Source organism: Ovis aries, chromosome 17, assembly GCF_016772045.2.
Source record: "Ovis aries strain OAR_USU_Benz2616 breed Rambouillet chromosome 17, ARS-UI_Ramb_v3.0, whole genome shotgun sequence".
Classification (NCBI taxonomy): domain Eukaryota; kingdom Metazoa; phylum Chordata; class Mammalia; order Artiodactyla; family Bovidae; genus Ovis; species Ovis aries.
The window spans coordinates 4,993,041-5,007,978 of NC_056070.1; the positions used below are offsets into that span (position 1 = coordinate 4,993,041).

General features: G+C 37.3%; 1 protein-coding gene across 49 annotated transcripts in view; it reads right to left on the reverse strand.

Annotated features, from left to right (window-relative positions):
• Positions 1 to 14,938, reverse strand: part of ARFIP1 (ADP ribosylation factor interacting protein 1) — a 137,799-nt gene that overhangs the window by 54,384 nt on the left and 68,477 nt on the right. For 37 of the 49 annotated variants that reach the window (XM_060400963.1, XM_004017192.5, XM_060400945.1 and 34 more), the window contains 3 exons: positions 13,628 to 13,736; positions 6,357 to 6,452; positions 4,688 to 4,800 (listed from right to left, as the gene is read on the reverse strand). In XM_060400963.1, coding sequence (XP_060256946.1) covers positions 4,688 to 4,800; positions 6,357 to 6,452; positions 13,628 to 13,736 — 318 coding nt within the window. The remainder of the gene's footprint in view (positions 1 to 4,687; positions 4,801 to 6,356; positions 6,453 to 13,627; positions 13,737 to 14,938) is intronic. The other 12 variants (XM_060400966.1, XM_060400955.1, XM_060400965.1 and 9 more) reach the window with 1 other exon arrangement.

Genomic DNA, 14,938 nt, shown 5'->3' on the forward strand with positions numbered 1-14,938 from the left:
GAAAGAGGAGAGTGAAAAAGTTGGCTTAAAGCTCAACATTCAGAAAACGAAGATTATGGCCTCCGGTCCCATCACTTCATGGCAAGTAGATGGGGAAACAGTGGAAACAGTGGCAGACTTTGTTTTTCTGGTCTCCAAAATCACTGCAGATGGTGACTGCAGCCATGAAATTAAAAGGAGCTTACTCTTGGAAGAAAAGTTATGAGCAACCTAGATAGCATATTCAAAAACAGAGACATTACTTTGCTGACTAAGGTCCGTCTAGTCAAGGCTATGGTTTTTCCAGTGGTCATGTATGGATGTGAGAGTTGGACTGTGAAGAAGGCTGAGCACTGAAGAATTGATGCTTTTGAACTGTGGTGTTGGAGAAGACTCTTGAGAGTCCCTTGGACTGCAAGGAGATCTAACCAGTCCATTCTGAAGGAGATCAGCCCTGGGATTTCTTTGGAAGGAATGATGCTGAAGCTGAAACTCTAGTACTTTGGCCACCTCATGCGAAGAGTTGACTCATTGGAAAAGACTCTGATGCTGGGAGGGATTGGGGGCAGGAGGAGAAGGGGACAACAGAGGATGAGATGGCTGGATGGCATCACGGACTCGATGGACATGAGTCTGAGTGAACTCTGGGAGTTGGTGATGGACAGGGAGGCCTGGCGTGCTGCAATTCAGGGGGTCGCAAAGAGTCGGACACGACTGAGCAACTGAACTGAACTGAAGCCAAAGCATGTGGTACTTTCCATAGCTATCCAGATATAATAGCCTGCTGAAAACCAAGAAGCCAGAATTCACTGAAGGAACTTGGCAGACTGGGCAAAATGAAAGAAACGTCTACTTTTGTCTGAGTGGTCATTTTTTTACAGAAATAATGGTGATAAGCACACAGTAAGGTCAAAGGTTTAATGAGGAAATTTTTTTTTGTTGTTTCCAGGAAGCTATGGCAATGGGAAAAGTAAGGCAAGAGTAAGGCATCAAATCTGGACACCTTAAACAAGTTTTGAAACTGAACTTACAGAGCTTATATTCCAATACAGATAACTAACCACTCTCAAGGAAATCTAAGTAATCTGGAGGTGAGAATGCTACAGACAGCCTCTGTGGGCTTTGTAAAGAAAGCTGCAGTGAGAAAACAAAGTTTTGAGGCATTTCCCCACTCATCAGGGTCCCAGAGAAAGTTTCTCATAGGATCACCAAAAAACAGAATTTTATTTAAGTTGCTTCCTAGTAAATACTGAAATTGAAGTGCAAAATCGAAGGTATATATCTGTGGTCCTGTCCAGCTTTCCATATAAGTTAATGATTTATTTTGAGGATAAAAGGACAAATGGGGCAACGTTAAACAGGCAGGAAAAAGCAAAAGTAAATTATTGCTCTACAGAGATTTCCTACTTGGGAGAGGATAAAATAATGATAAACAGGGTATAAAATACCATGAATCAGCACCGCACAGGTCATGAATTTATAAGATAATCACTGGATACTATTAGTATTTAAATAGCACCCAGAGCTTAGAATAAACCAATTAGGTACAAGGAAAAGAATAAGCCAATGGCAGCAAAAGACAGATACTATATTAAGAAAGTTGTTAAGACTGAAGGATAGGGAAGAAGGGAGCATAAAAGTAAATATCAGAACCTGAACAGTGGAAACAGATAAACTAGTAAATAAATAAGACAATACAGTAAGAAAGCCAGGAATGAAAGTTTAAAAGATACTGGCTTTAAGCCAACAAATATTAATTTGCTAAAGGTATGAATACTGGTGACAAGTTCTTAAAACATTTTTTAAAAGAATTTAATGTTTGGAAGAGACATTAAATAGGTCTGAATGCTAAAACTGAGATTATTATTTAAAAAACAAGACAGAATACAAAAATACAAAATACAAAAATGATAAACCAGAGTTTATTATTCACACTGATTCCTACAGATGAGAAAAAATAAGAAAATAAATAAATTTTGGATTCAAACTGGAATAAAACAGGTAGGTTAAAATAATATTTAAGAAAATAGGGTCAAAGCCTAAACTTAATATCACTTCTATTACATATTTGGTTTTAATCAACAGACTAATCTTGGAGCCAATATTAGCACTTTGTTTCTTAAACACCAATAAAGAAGTGCTAATATTCTCTTTGAGTGAAAACTTTAAAGTGTCTGCCAGAGAACAGAAGAAATTAAAAACCAAAATCATGAAGAAACTAAGTCCATGAAAGAGAATCAAAGTCATAGCCAGAATCAAATTCCTCAGAGTACGATGGATAATAAGCACAAATCAGAATCAACACTTGAAGGATTATCCTAATGACAATGAATATCCTATGTCGGCTCATAACTTGGACTAAAAAGGTTAAAAAGACAGAACAGAGTTGTATGTCAGTCCAGACACACTGAGCTACAAACTCCATAAAATTATGTAAGCTAGGACTTTCTCTCTTTTGACTTAGATTGAGATACACAAATTATTCTGATGAAAAAAAATTTTCAGTTAAAAATAAAATGATCACTCTGAAAGAATGATAACTCCTTCACATAGTACTATGCCATGTGTATACATTATGAAGCCTGGTTATTTTCAATAACAGAAAATCTGAATGTGGTATATTTATGTAGAAAAAAAGTAAAAGTGTTAGTTGCTCAGTTGTGTCCAATTCCTTGCGACCCTATGGACTCCTACCGACCACCAGGCTCCTCTGTCCATGAATTCTCCAGGCAAGAATACTGGAGTGGGTAGCCATTCCCTTCTTCAGGGGATCTTTCCGACCTAGGGACCAAACCTGGGTCTCCTGCATTGCGGAAGGATTCTTCACCATCTGAGCAACCTGGGAAGCCCCATGTCAAGGTGGAGATAACTATAAACTAATAATGATTCAACTCTGATTATTGCAGAAGTAAAGGAAGAAAAGAACAGCTGATAAAAACACACATACAGGGAAAAAAAAAGATAAGCAACAGGAAAACACAACTGACAGAAGAGAGGAAGGCCAAAATGACAAAGAATTAAACTTGATCGTTTGTCAGATCAGGGTTATCAGGATTTGGCTCAAAAATAAGACCTGTACGCTTTAGGCTCAAGATGTGTGGCTAAATTTCAGGAATAAATGAACAGAGGAATGGCTGAGTAAATGAATTTAATAAATAAATAAGTGAGACTCAGGCTGGTATGAAAGATAGACAAGTGAAATGAAAGGGCGTATGAAGGGGAATCTCAGGCAATGGGCAGATACAGAACAGGGCTGTAGAGACGTGAGAAAGCACAGTTTGTTTAGGGAATCTCTGGATAAGCTGGCATGGATCACAAGATCTGCGGGTGGAAGAGAGGGGCAGCAGGATAAAAACGGAAAGGTAGATGGGGATTGAGGGAAGGAATTAAGCAAACTGAACCATGTCAGGCAGAGCAGAATCTGTAGGATGAGATAGTTTGTTGAGAAGCTACTACAGTAATGTAAGAGAATAATCACAAGGCTGTGAAGGCTAAGATGGAGACAAGGATAAAGTCAAATAATATTAAAGAGGCAGAGGCCATCTAATAACTCACTGGGCACGTGCAATCAGTGAGAAGATGAAGTAGGCATCTGAATATGTGGACGAACTGCTGTGATATGAGGAGTACAAAAGAAAAAACAGTATTCACGGAATGAGAGAATCCACATCCTTGAGAACAAAAGGGGCAGTGGGCAAATAGAATATCCTGAGTAAGAACAGTTCAGCAGGCATCAAGCTCTGATGGCTACCACTGGCATTTCTCAGTTCTACACTGACATGAGCTAAATGATTTTTGGAAAGTTTCATGCAGCAGTTTCAGGGCACTTTTATCATCTTAAGAAAACCTGTACTTTTGTGGAAAATTGCAGATCATACTTAAAAAATACTAACGGAAAAGATAAATGCACCTCTGTTTTGCTCTTTAGAAGATACATAAGAGACTCCTGACAATAAAAATACAGACAATTCCTGATTCACAAACCACTAGGCCCACTACCAATTCAAAAACAGAGCGAGTGTTAACACTGATGCTCTAAATAGAACTGTTAGGGTTTTCATCCACTTAACTATTCTACGAATTCTACTGTCTCATCCCTGTTAAGATTCAAAGGCACTAAGTGAATTTGGGGTTTGAGCTATGTATTTGTAACACATCAAATTTAGCTGTATTGCTTTAGAGTAAATTTTGCTTATTTACTTTAGGAGAATGTAAGAGAACTAATCAATACTTACTCTGAAGCAGTACACTGTAAATCTTTGCTATCCAATTCATATACTGCCTGTACAGTTTAGTGCTTAGTTATTACAATAAGATCAGAGAATTTCACACTTTGGAAAACTCATATACTTCTCTTGACATTCTGCTGCTATAAAGTATCAAGAAGATGGAGGTTGTGACAAACATATCCATGGCGGTTCTACAGCTAAATGTGCTCCCAGACAACATATCTCTTCTTTAATTATGTGTTATCTGTCGTTAATAAGAACTTTAGTAGCTCTTTTTAGAACTCAACCTACTGACTTTTTAAACTACATTTATGCAAAGATCAGTAAGACAAAATACTTTATTTTTAACTGTATATTTATGTTTAAAGAGCATTATTGTCTCCTATACATTTATATAATTGGAAAATAATAACTTGAGCAACATTCAAATGAAATTCTTAGAGCTACTTGGGGTGGAAATATTTTTAAAAATGCCGCACCTTGTAGGTGTTTAGACTCCATTTTCTGACAAGCTCGAGCTTCTCCATCGCGGGATTCTTAGTCTCATCTGCTAGAAGAACTGGACCGCTTTTTGCCTGTGTACTCTGGCCACCTGTAACGTCAGAACAAAAGATAAAAATGCAAGCCACACAGACAAGTAGAAAGAAAACAAAATACTGACGCGGTTCAAGTTGAACCACTTATGCATTTACAGAAATAAGAAGGTTCCCACAAAGTAAAGGACCAGAACTTCTTGGAATCATTTTAAGGATGATTTTCTGATACTGTAATAAAAAAAAAATTTCTTTGGTTTGTCCATCTTCTTAAAAAAAAAAAATGCTGCAATAGGCCTTCTCTAAACTGCTATTTACTTCAAGGAGGATAAAATTTCCACAACTTATCTTACAACCTAATAATCCTTTAAAAACTGTCATTAAAAATCTGAAAGGCTCACACTCTTCACAGTGATCTCCTTTCATTATACTACACAGAAGAGAGCAACAACACAATGTTACCAAAATTTTGGAGGGTTTAAAAATACTGTAACTTTAGATAGCCATCAAAAATAGCTTACTGTAGTATAAGAGGTTTTGTTAAAACAAGACCTTCATTGTGCCTCATTTTTTTCCTCAAGAAACCCAGCACATCCCCCAAAGCCATAATTAATACAGGCAGTATAAAGCCCTGATAATGTATTACTCCAACAATTAAGAAATTATGACATAACAGCAACTCCGCAACTATATAGTTCCTCACAGTAAAATATTTTTCACAGAAGAACATATTTAGTAACATTTATGATGCTAATAACTTGGGATAGAAACATCATAATTTTAAAATAACAATTTTTAAAAAAGACAAGAGAAAATATTTTATAAAATGGTTTTAAAAGGTTAGAGTCAGCAAAAATTTCTCCTCTCACCCCTACAGCCAGGCCAGGCTTTACCACAGTTTTACCATTATCTAAGGAGAACAGTATACAAAGCCAAACACATTTAAGAGTTTACAAAATTCTCACATAAACAACATATAAGATATTAACATTTTGTGTAAAAAGAAACACAGTTTACTTTCTGCCCTGTTTTTATAGTCCAGCAATATTAAAGTGAAAAGCAAATCCAATGCAAAGAAATAGGCTTTTCCCAGTACTTTTCACTCGGCATAACTAGAAAATTACATAGTATTTTGAGGCAATTTGACAACTAGTTGTTAAGTCAAAGTTGAAAAAAGGAAGACACAACCTTTTCCACTTGATTCATTCCAAATAATGAACAACCCAACTGTTGAAAGTCCTCTTTTATTTAACTGAAAACAGATGGCAGAGCTGCAAAGCCAAGAGTTGAGGATCATATAAGTAAAGCAACATTTTCCAGAGCAAAGAAAAGAAAGGTAGATTAAAAATGAATCGAACTTTAATGTGTTTTTTTCTTATAAAGTTAATTAAATTTCATGTTTGAGATTGTGCCTAATAAACTTTGAAAAGCCAGAAAGATAAGCTATGGCTAGAGAGATTACTTTCCTTATTGTTTAAAAAAAAAAAAAGGCAGCCACCAAAACAGCCAGAATGACACACACCTAAGAATATAAAGCAAGCGATATGAAACTGAGTGAGTTAGTCTAGCTTCAGCAGGAGCAAGAAGGGCTTTATCCAATCAGGGCAGTGAATACCTGCAGGAACAATTAAATCACTTCCTTGCTGAGTCAGTCGGCTGGCTGCCACCCTGCTAGGAGACATAACAGATGGCAGAGGCGGTGCTGGGGAACCTGAAAAGGGCAGACATTTCACTGTGAAAATGCTTCTCTCCCTCCACACAATATACATTTTGAATATAGCTGTACTGACATTTCCTTCAAAATACTCAAAAAAAGGATTAAAAGCTGGGAACTAATATACTTGCTTTCATGCAGAAGTGGATGCTACCAGGATGAGCTCTTATCTAAACTTTTCATAGAACTATTAAAACCAAACAAAACACATAACTGTAAGAAGAAACTTGGTAAGATCATGTTTAATCAGTACTTTACCATTTTCAAATCAATTAAAAGTATGTGATTAAAGGACACAGCTGAACGGTTTTAAAGCTTAACTCAACATTTTATAACGTGCTACTCTAACATAGGGAGGAAAGCTCTTTAAGTAGAAATCCAAAGGCGTAAACACTTGTATCAAATTTATCATTAACATTCACAGAAACGTGAATGAATCACCCTTCACAGAAATTACAGCCACAAATTTCAAATCATAAATCAAGTATCACCTAGTACAGATCGCTGCTACTCATAGTGTGGATGCAAGGGGTTTCCGTCAATTATGTCATCTTAGAGCGCATCAGAAATACAGACCTACTTAACTAGAATCTGCATTTTCACAAGATCTTCAGGTGATTTGTATGTGTTTTGAAGCCTGAGAAGTGATCATACAGAGCATTATTCTGATTAATCATAAGACTTCTGAAGCTTTTAAAACATACCTGAGACATTCCACAAGATCTACTGATTATCACTGAAACAGGTTATCTTTAGAGCTTTTCCAGGGGGCAGGGGCGGGAGTTTTAGCTTTTTTATAAGATTGATTTTCTGCTTTTATTTATTAGATAAATAAAAATAGCATATATGTAAGGTATAAAAAGTGATTTTTTGATGTATGTATGCACTGTGAAATGATTACATCCATCACCTCACACAGTTACCATCTTTGTGCGTGTGGTGAGAAAACCTGAGATCCATCAGCAAATCTCAAGTATGCATTATTATTAACCACAGTCACCATGCTACTCATTAGGTAACAGTAGTTTTTTAAAAGCTACTTATTCTCAAACACAGCTAAGTTTGAGAACCTGAGGAAAGAACACAATTTTGGAGTGAAACACACTGAGTTTTAAAATTCTAACTCTGGGTTTGAAATTCTGGCTCTATTTATCAAGTAGTACCAGGAACACCCTGGCAAATTACTCAACATCTCTGAGCCTTAATTTTTTTAAAAAGTAAGAAAAACTGAGTACCCAACATTGTTGCTAATGTCCAGCATAAAACTGTACAGCTTCAATTGACTATTTTAAATTCTAAAGGTTGTACATCTTTAGGGCAGTGACCATTGAAAAGAAACTGAAAAAATTATTAACATCCTTCACATTTAGCTGAATATATTTTAATGTTTCTAAGTTTTCACATAACATATCAAATTCATAATTAAAATATTTCAATAAGAATGAATGTCAACCTTCTCATATCCCAGATATACTAAGTTCTGATCAGGAACAGTCACCAGTTTTAATAATATGGAATACTTAATCTGGACTGAATCTAACATTAAAATCCAAAACACGCAATGTATCTAAATAGAATGGCATTACCTTTCAAAATGAGATATCTGTCTTTCATAAAAAAATTCTGTTGAACCACAAAAATTTAAAACTGGAAGGAACAACAGAAATCAACTAGTTTGACACTAAACTACAGGAAAAGAGAGGCTCAGAGAGCTTTAAACAGCTTCTTATTAGATTCTCAGATGTTCTGAATCCATACCATAATATCTCTATTATTAAATTCAATACAAAAAACATCAATCCATAAATTACTTGTTAAGCTGGAAGGCATTTAATGGATTATCCAATGCAATCACTATTTTAAACAAAAACTCTATCTCTATCTACTATTACATAAAGAAGAGTTCAATAGACGATGACTACTATAATTCCATTTCGTGATAATCCCAGGAACAGAGCTCTGTTGTTCTGGCTATTATTGTTTATTAATCTTGCATAAGAAATAACCCCATGATTTAGCATGAGATATGTATAACATATATGTCACAAGTGATACAGAACTTTCCAAACTAAAGTAGCAAAAAGACGTAGTGCTGAGGCAAGTTGATACCTTCAACTATTTGATTTACTTTCAAGGGTTAATTGTTCTCTGTATCTTCAAATCTTTAAGTCAGACTAATTTAGTTCCTAAAATCACTCACAAATAAGTAAATCATTCCAACAAAAATAATTCTTAAAACTCTAGGCTCTTGCTAATTGATGCAATCTGGAGAATTAGCTCAGCTCTCAACAGGAGAAGTCTAGGACTATGAATACTGTGTGTGCAAGGATCAGAACCCCACTGAGACAAAACTCAGACACCAAGAACAACTCACTCTTCAGAGTTCTGATTTATCCGCGGTTTCCACTATTACTGATTCTACCATGTATCTCTTGGGTAGATTTCAATATTTATTGTTACACTGAATTTAAGCACAATTTCTTCTAAATTTGCCCCAGAGATGGAAAAATAAATGATAATAGAGTCCTTATAAAGTTATCATTCAGTCATTTTCCCAGAAAGCTAACAGAGCCCCTACTCCTAACATTTTTTCATGAGACATATATCCTAAATTCTGTTCACTTAAAAAGGCTTTCTTATCTCTTCTTGCTATTCTCTGAAACTCTGCATTTGGTTGGGTATATATTTCCCTTTCTATTCTGCCTTTCACTTCTCTTCTTTTCTAAGGTATTCTTAAGGCTTTCTCAGACAACCACTTTTATCTTCTTGTGTTTCGTTTTCTTGGGGATACCCAACTGAATGCAGAGTTCCAGAGAATACCAAGAAGGCATAAGAAAGCCTTCCTCAGTGATCAATGCAAAGAAATAGAGGAAAACAACAGAATGGGAAAGACTAGAGATCTCGTCAAGAAAATCAGATACCAAGGGAATATTTCATGCAAAGATGGGCTCAACAAAGGACAGAAAGGACACAAACAGTATGGATCTAACAGAAGCTGATGAGACTAAGAAGTGGCAAGAATACGCAGAACTATCATATCCTGAACAATCACGATGGTGTGGACACTCACCTAGAACTAGACATCCTGAAGTGTGAGGTCAAGTGGGCCTTAGGAAGCATTAGGCTTTAGGCTTTCTAGGCTTTTTAGTCGCTCAGTTGTGCCCGACTCTGTGCGACCCCATGGACTGTAGCCCACCAGGCTCCTCCGTCCATGGGATTCTCCAGGCAAGAATACTGGAGTGGGTTGCCATTTCCTTCTCCAGGGGATCTTCCCTACCCAGGGATCGAACCCAGGTCTCTCGTATTAGAGGCAGATGCTTTACCCTCTGAGCCACCAGGGAAGCCCTAGGAAGCATTACTAGGAACAAAATTAGTGGAGGTGATGGAATTCCAGCTGAGCTATTTCAAGTCCTAAAAGATGATGCTGTTAAAGTGCTCCACTCAATATGCGCAGATTTGCAAAACTCAGCAGCGGCCACAGGACCGGAAAAGTTCATTCCAACCCCAAAGAAGGGCAATACAAAACAATGTTCAAACTACCACACAGTTGCACTTATTTCACATGCTAGCAAGGTAATGCTCAAAATCCTTCAAGCTAGACTTTAACAGTATGTGAATTGGAACTTCCGGATGTAAAAGCTGGATTTAGAAAAGGCAGAGGAACCGGAAGCCAAATTACCAACATCCACTGGATCATAGAGAAAGCAAGGGAATTTCAGAAAAACAACGATTTCTCTTTCACTGACTATGCTAGAAGTCTTTGACAGTGTGGATCACAACAAACTGTGGAAAATTCTTAAACAGATGGGAATACCAGACCACCTTACCTGTCTCCTGAGAAACCTGCATGCAGGACAAGAAGCAACAGTTAGAACCTTACATGGAAAAATGAACTGGTTTAAAATTGGGTAGGAAGTATGACAAGGCTGTATAGTGTCACCCTGATTATTTAACTTATATGCAGAGTACATTATGTTAAATGCCAGACTGGAATGAATCACAAGCTGGAATCAAGACTGTGAGGAGAAATATCAACAACCTCAGATATGCAGATGATACGACTCTAATGACAGAAAGTGAAGAGGAACTCAAGAGCCTCTTGATGAGGGTAAAAGAAGGGAGTGAAAAACCTGGCTTAAAACTCAAAATTCAAAAAAGCGGACACATCACTTTGCCAACAAAGGTCCATATAGTCAAAGCTATGGTTTTCCCAGTGGTCATGTATAGATGTGCGAGCTGGACATAAAGAAGGCTGAGCGCTGAAGAATTGTTGCTTTTGAATTGTGCTGGAAAACTCTTGAGAGTCCCTTGCACAGCAAGGGGACCAAATCAGGTAATCCTAAAGAAAATCAACCCTGAATATTCACTGGAAGGGCTGATTCTGAAACTGAAGCTCCAATACTTTGGCCACCTGATGTGAACAGCCAACTCAGAGGAAAAGACCCTGATGCTGCGAAAGATTGAGGGCAGAAAGAGAAGGGGGCAACAGAGGATGAGATGGTTAGATGGTATCACTGACTCAATGGACGTGAGTTTGAGCAAGCTCCAGGAGATAGTGGAGGACAGGGAAGGCTGGCGTGCTGCAGTTTATGGGGGTTGCAAAGAGCTGGACACACCTTGGCAACTGAACAACAATAAGAACATATTCTAAATTTTAAACATGAGAAAATCATGTTCATGCCTCAAAACAAGGACACTTAACTACAACTTCCCAGTAAACGCTTAACAAATCTGAGTGTGACAGGATGGCTCTCTCTAAATACTGACTAACTATGCAGCTTGTTAAAAAGTGCTTTATAAGGCCAATTCAGAAAGACACAAATTACTGCCATCACCAAAAAGCATATTTTTATTCCAATCTGAGGGACGACAATGGATCTATAAGCAAGTGAAACTGACTGGCATTCTCATGTTCACGTACAACAGGTTACAATGCCAGCTGACTTCGATTATTGTATATACTATTCTGTTTAAGGGGGAAAGGATAAAACCAAATGTCAGCTAAATAATTTCACTGAAAACCTTCAAACATCTTAATTGTAAAAGTCTTTTTTTTTTTTAATTCTATGTTGACATTTAAATTTGGAAATTGGTGACTGGTTGGAAAATGTTGTCACACAAAGTGTGCCTTGTGTCTTCAAAGGTTCATAATCTTAGGCAATCGGTCAACCTTCCCCAATTCAAAGTTATTCAAGTTATTCAAAGTTATTCAAAGCCTAGAGAACACCACCACAATGCTATGCAATGACTACTGAGATACTGATGCACGTGTTGCTTTTCAATATCTTTATTTTTGTGAACATAAGAATGAAGGGTGAAAAAAACCATGTCAGTAGAGAGCCCACTCATTTTGTAGAAGATAGTATACTGGGTTATGCTAAATGCCTATTTCTAGGATCCATTTAGCAAGGAATATATTTTAAAATATAAGTTGTTTCTCCCTAAGATATCGGCCATTAGTGTAATAAAATATAGAATACTGCAAGAGGGCTAAGGAGTACAAAGGCATGGAGATATTTCTCTCAACTTGTGAAATTTAACACAGTATTAAAAGATGCTTGGAAGAAAGATCCTTGGAAGAAATGCTACGACACTAGGTCTGTATAGTCAAAGCTCTGGTTTTTCCAGTAGTCGTGTATGGATGTGAGAGTTGGACTATAAAGAAAGCTGAGCACTGAAGAATTGATGCTTTTGAACTGGAGAAAAAAAAGCACTGGAGAAGACTCTTGAGAGTCCCTTGGACTGCAAGGAGATCCAACCAGTCCATCCTAAAGGAAATCAACCCTGAATATTCATTGGAAGGACTGATGCTGAAGCTCCAATACTTTGGCCACCTGATGCAAAGAACTGACTCATTGGAAAAGACCCTGATGCTGGGAAAGATTGAAGGCAGGAGGAGAAGGAGACGACAGAGGATGAGCTGGTTGGATGGCATCACCGACTTGACAGACCTGAGTCTGGGCAAGCTCCAGGAGTCAGTGATGAACAGGGAGGCCTGGCGTGCTACAGTCCATGGGGTTGCAGAGTTGGACACAACTGAACAACTGAACTGAACTTAATGCAGTATTAAAATACCTCACTGAACATCCAACTATTGCTACTTTAACTAGAGCTCTGTCAAGAAAACAATCATTTTTACATCCACATGATTTTACTTTCTTTCACTTGTGTAAAAATGAAAAAAAATACCTAAAAAGGGTATTATAGGCAAGAGTATTTAAAAAGGAAGTATTTTTCTTTATATTAAAAAAGAAAAAAAGACACATACATGGGATGTATGCAGAAAAGAGCTAACATACGAGGTCTAACTATTTACCGTTGAAAAGACCAGTTTACAAAAGATTGGCCCTCAACTGGCATCTGAGAACTTTAATTTCAGAGTGATTCTTGCCATTCCCGGAATTTTGTAAGACTTGCTCACTATGCCTAAACTGTTTATACACACAGTGTGGTTTATGCTTTCCTTCTGGGAGTCTGGAGTCTGGCGCATGCTAGGCAGAGGGTGCCTATGTGACCAATCTCCAATAAGAACCCTAGGCACTAATTTACCTTCCTTGGGTAGCAACATTTCACATTTGTTGCCACAGCTCTGCTGGGAGAGTTAAGCCTGTCCTTTGTGACTGGGCTGGGAAAGGACCCCAGTCTTCACCACAGGTGCCCTTTGCGTTTGTCGACTGTGCTTGGCACACCTCTGCTACAACCACAGTCTGAATTATGACTATACACTGAGTCCTGTTAGTCCTCTTTGAAAATTACTTTACTGGAGGGTGCTCTTGGGAGACCTCTGACACAGCATATATAGTGAGAAAAATAAAAGTTTCATTTTCTAATTGCTTTGAAATAAGAAATATGTATTTATACAAATCAATATTGACATAAATTTTGTGGTTACCACTAAAATAATTTAAATCTGCATTCTTGATATAATTTTTGAGTTTTTATCTCAGTATTTCAAAACCAATTTTCAAGTAGTATTCAGTGAAATTATTATACACACTGATCTGTTTATATAAAATCAACTATTAAAACAATTCCTAAATCAAAGAAAAAAATTATGTTTATAATCAGTGTTTTATCATGAAATCAAAGTTCTTAACTCTAATAAAGGTAGCATTTGGTGACCTTCTCCCATGTTCTACCCTACTCATCTTTAAAAATAATGGGTTCCTTACCTTGAAATGCTCCTGCTTCAATAACCCCTTCTTTGGTACTGTCAAAGCCATGAGATGTGATTTGCGTTTCTGAGAGACCAAGTCCAGCTGGTAATGAACGCTTCAAATCCTTAGCAACATATGAATAAAAGAGAAAATCTTGTAAAACATCTCCCATCACACAGCAGTCCAGCATAAGTATGTCCTGTTAATCACAGGGTGGGCTAGTTTTCTCTCTACTATGTAGTATTCCCTTCTGCGGTCATGGCGGTGCCAGATGATGTACATCTGCAGCAAACCAAGCAAGGTTTGCTGTAAGAGATACAGCGTATACCAAATACAAAATACTTTCACTAGTTTAGACTTAAGCATCAGACATTAAAATTCAATGTCAAATTCTGAATCTTCTGATACATACGGAAAATCAGTTCAAGAATTAAGATGACTAAAAAGTCATGTCTAATATTAAAAAGCTCACTGATGTTTAATACCATCTTGATGAGCCTTCAGTGATGTTTAACATAAATCATTCACTTGCAATATTAAGTTTCCCTTTGATTTGCAGGTTAGCTAGGAACAGGGCTTCAATCAGTGTGAGGGAAAGAAAATTTCTTGTGATTTAGATTTTTTTTAACTACTGATATTTGCCAACCTAACAGCAATTTAGCTTGTAACTGTAATATATACAATATTTGACATTCAGTCTGACAGTAAAAGAAAAGAGAGAAAGCCATGAAACACAGATTTCCAACTAAAAGTTCTTTCTTGCCTCTGGCCTGGATATGAGGAATTACCCGAGTTTCATAGTCTATGACTGGACCCTGTTGGTTCTTCATAACAACGATAAGTTAGTGATACACGAAAAGATGTCTTTGAAATTCTTCCTTAAGGCCCTATTCCACCACATACAATGTACAGCTATAATCTGAAACTCCAGCAACCTTCACACAGGAACTTCTTTTCTGATTATCCAGCTTTAGTTTTCTCATAGTGATTATCACTAACATATTCAATAAATACTTGTTGGACAAATAAGTAAATGAATTTGTTAAATAAACTAAGGGACAACATCATATAGATTTAAGAAGCTGCAGGCTTCTCTGGTGGTTCAACGTAAGGAATCCGCCTGCCAACACAGAAGACATAGGCTTGACCGCTGATTTGGGAAGATCCCACTTGCTGCAGAGCAACTAGACCCATGTGCCAGCTACTGAGCCTGTGCACTCAAGCCTGGGAGCCACGACCACTGACGTCTGCAGGCCCCGGAGCCTGCGCTGCACAACGAGAGAAGCCACCGCAGTGACAAGGCCATGCGCCACAACGAGACAAACG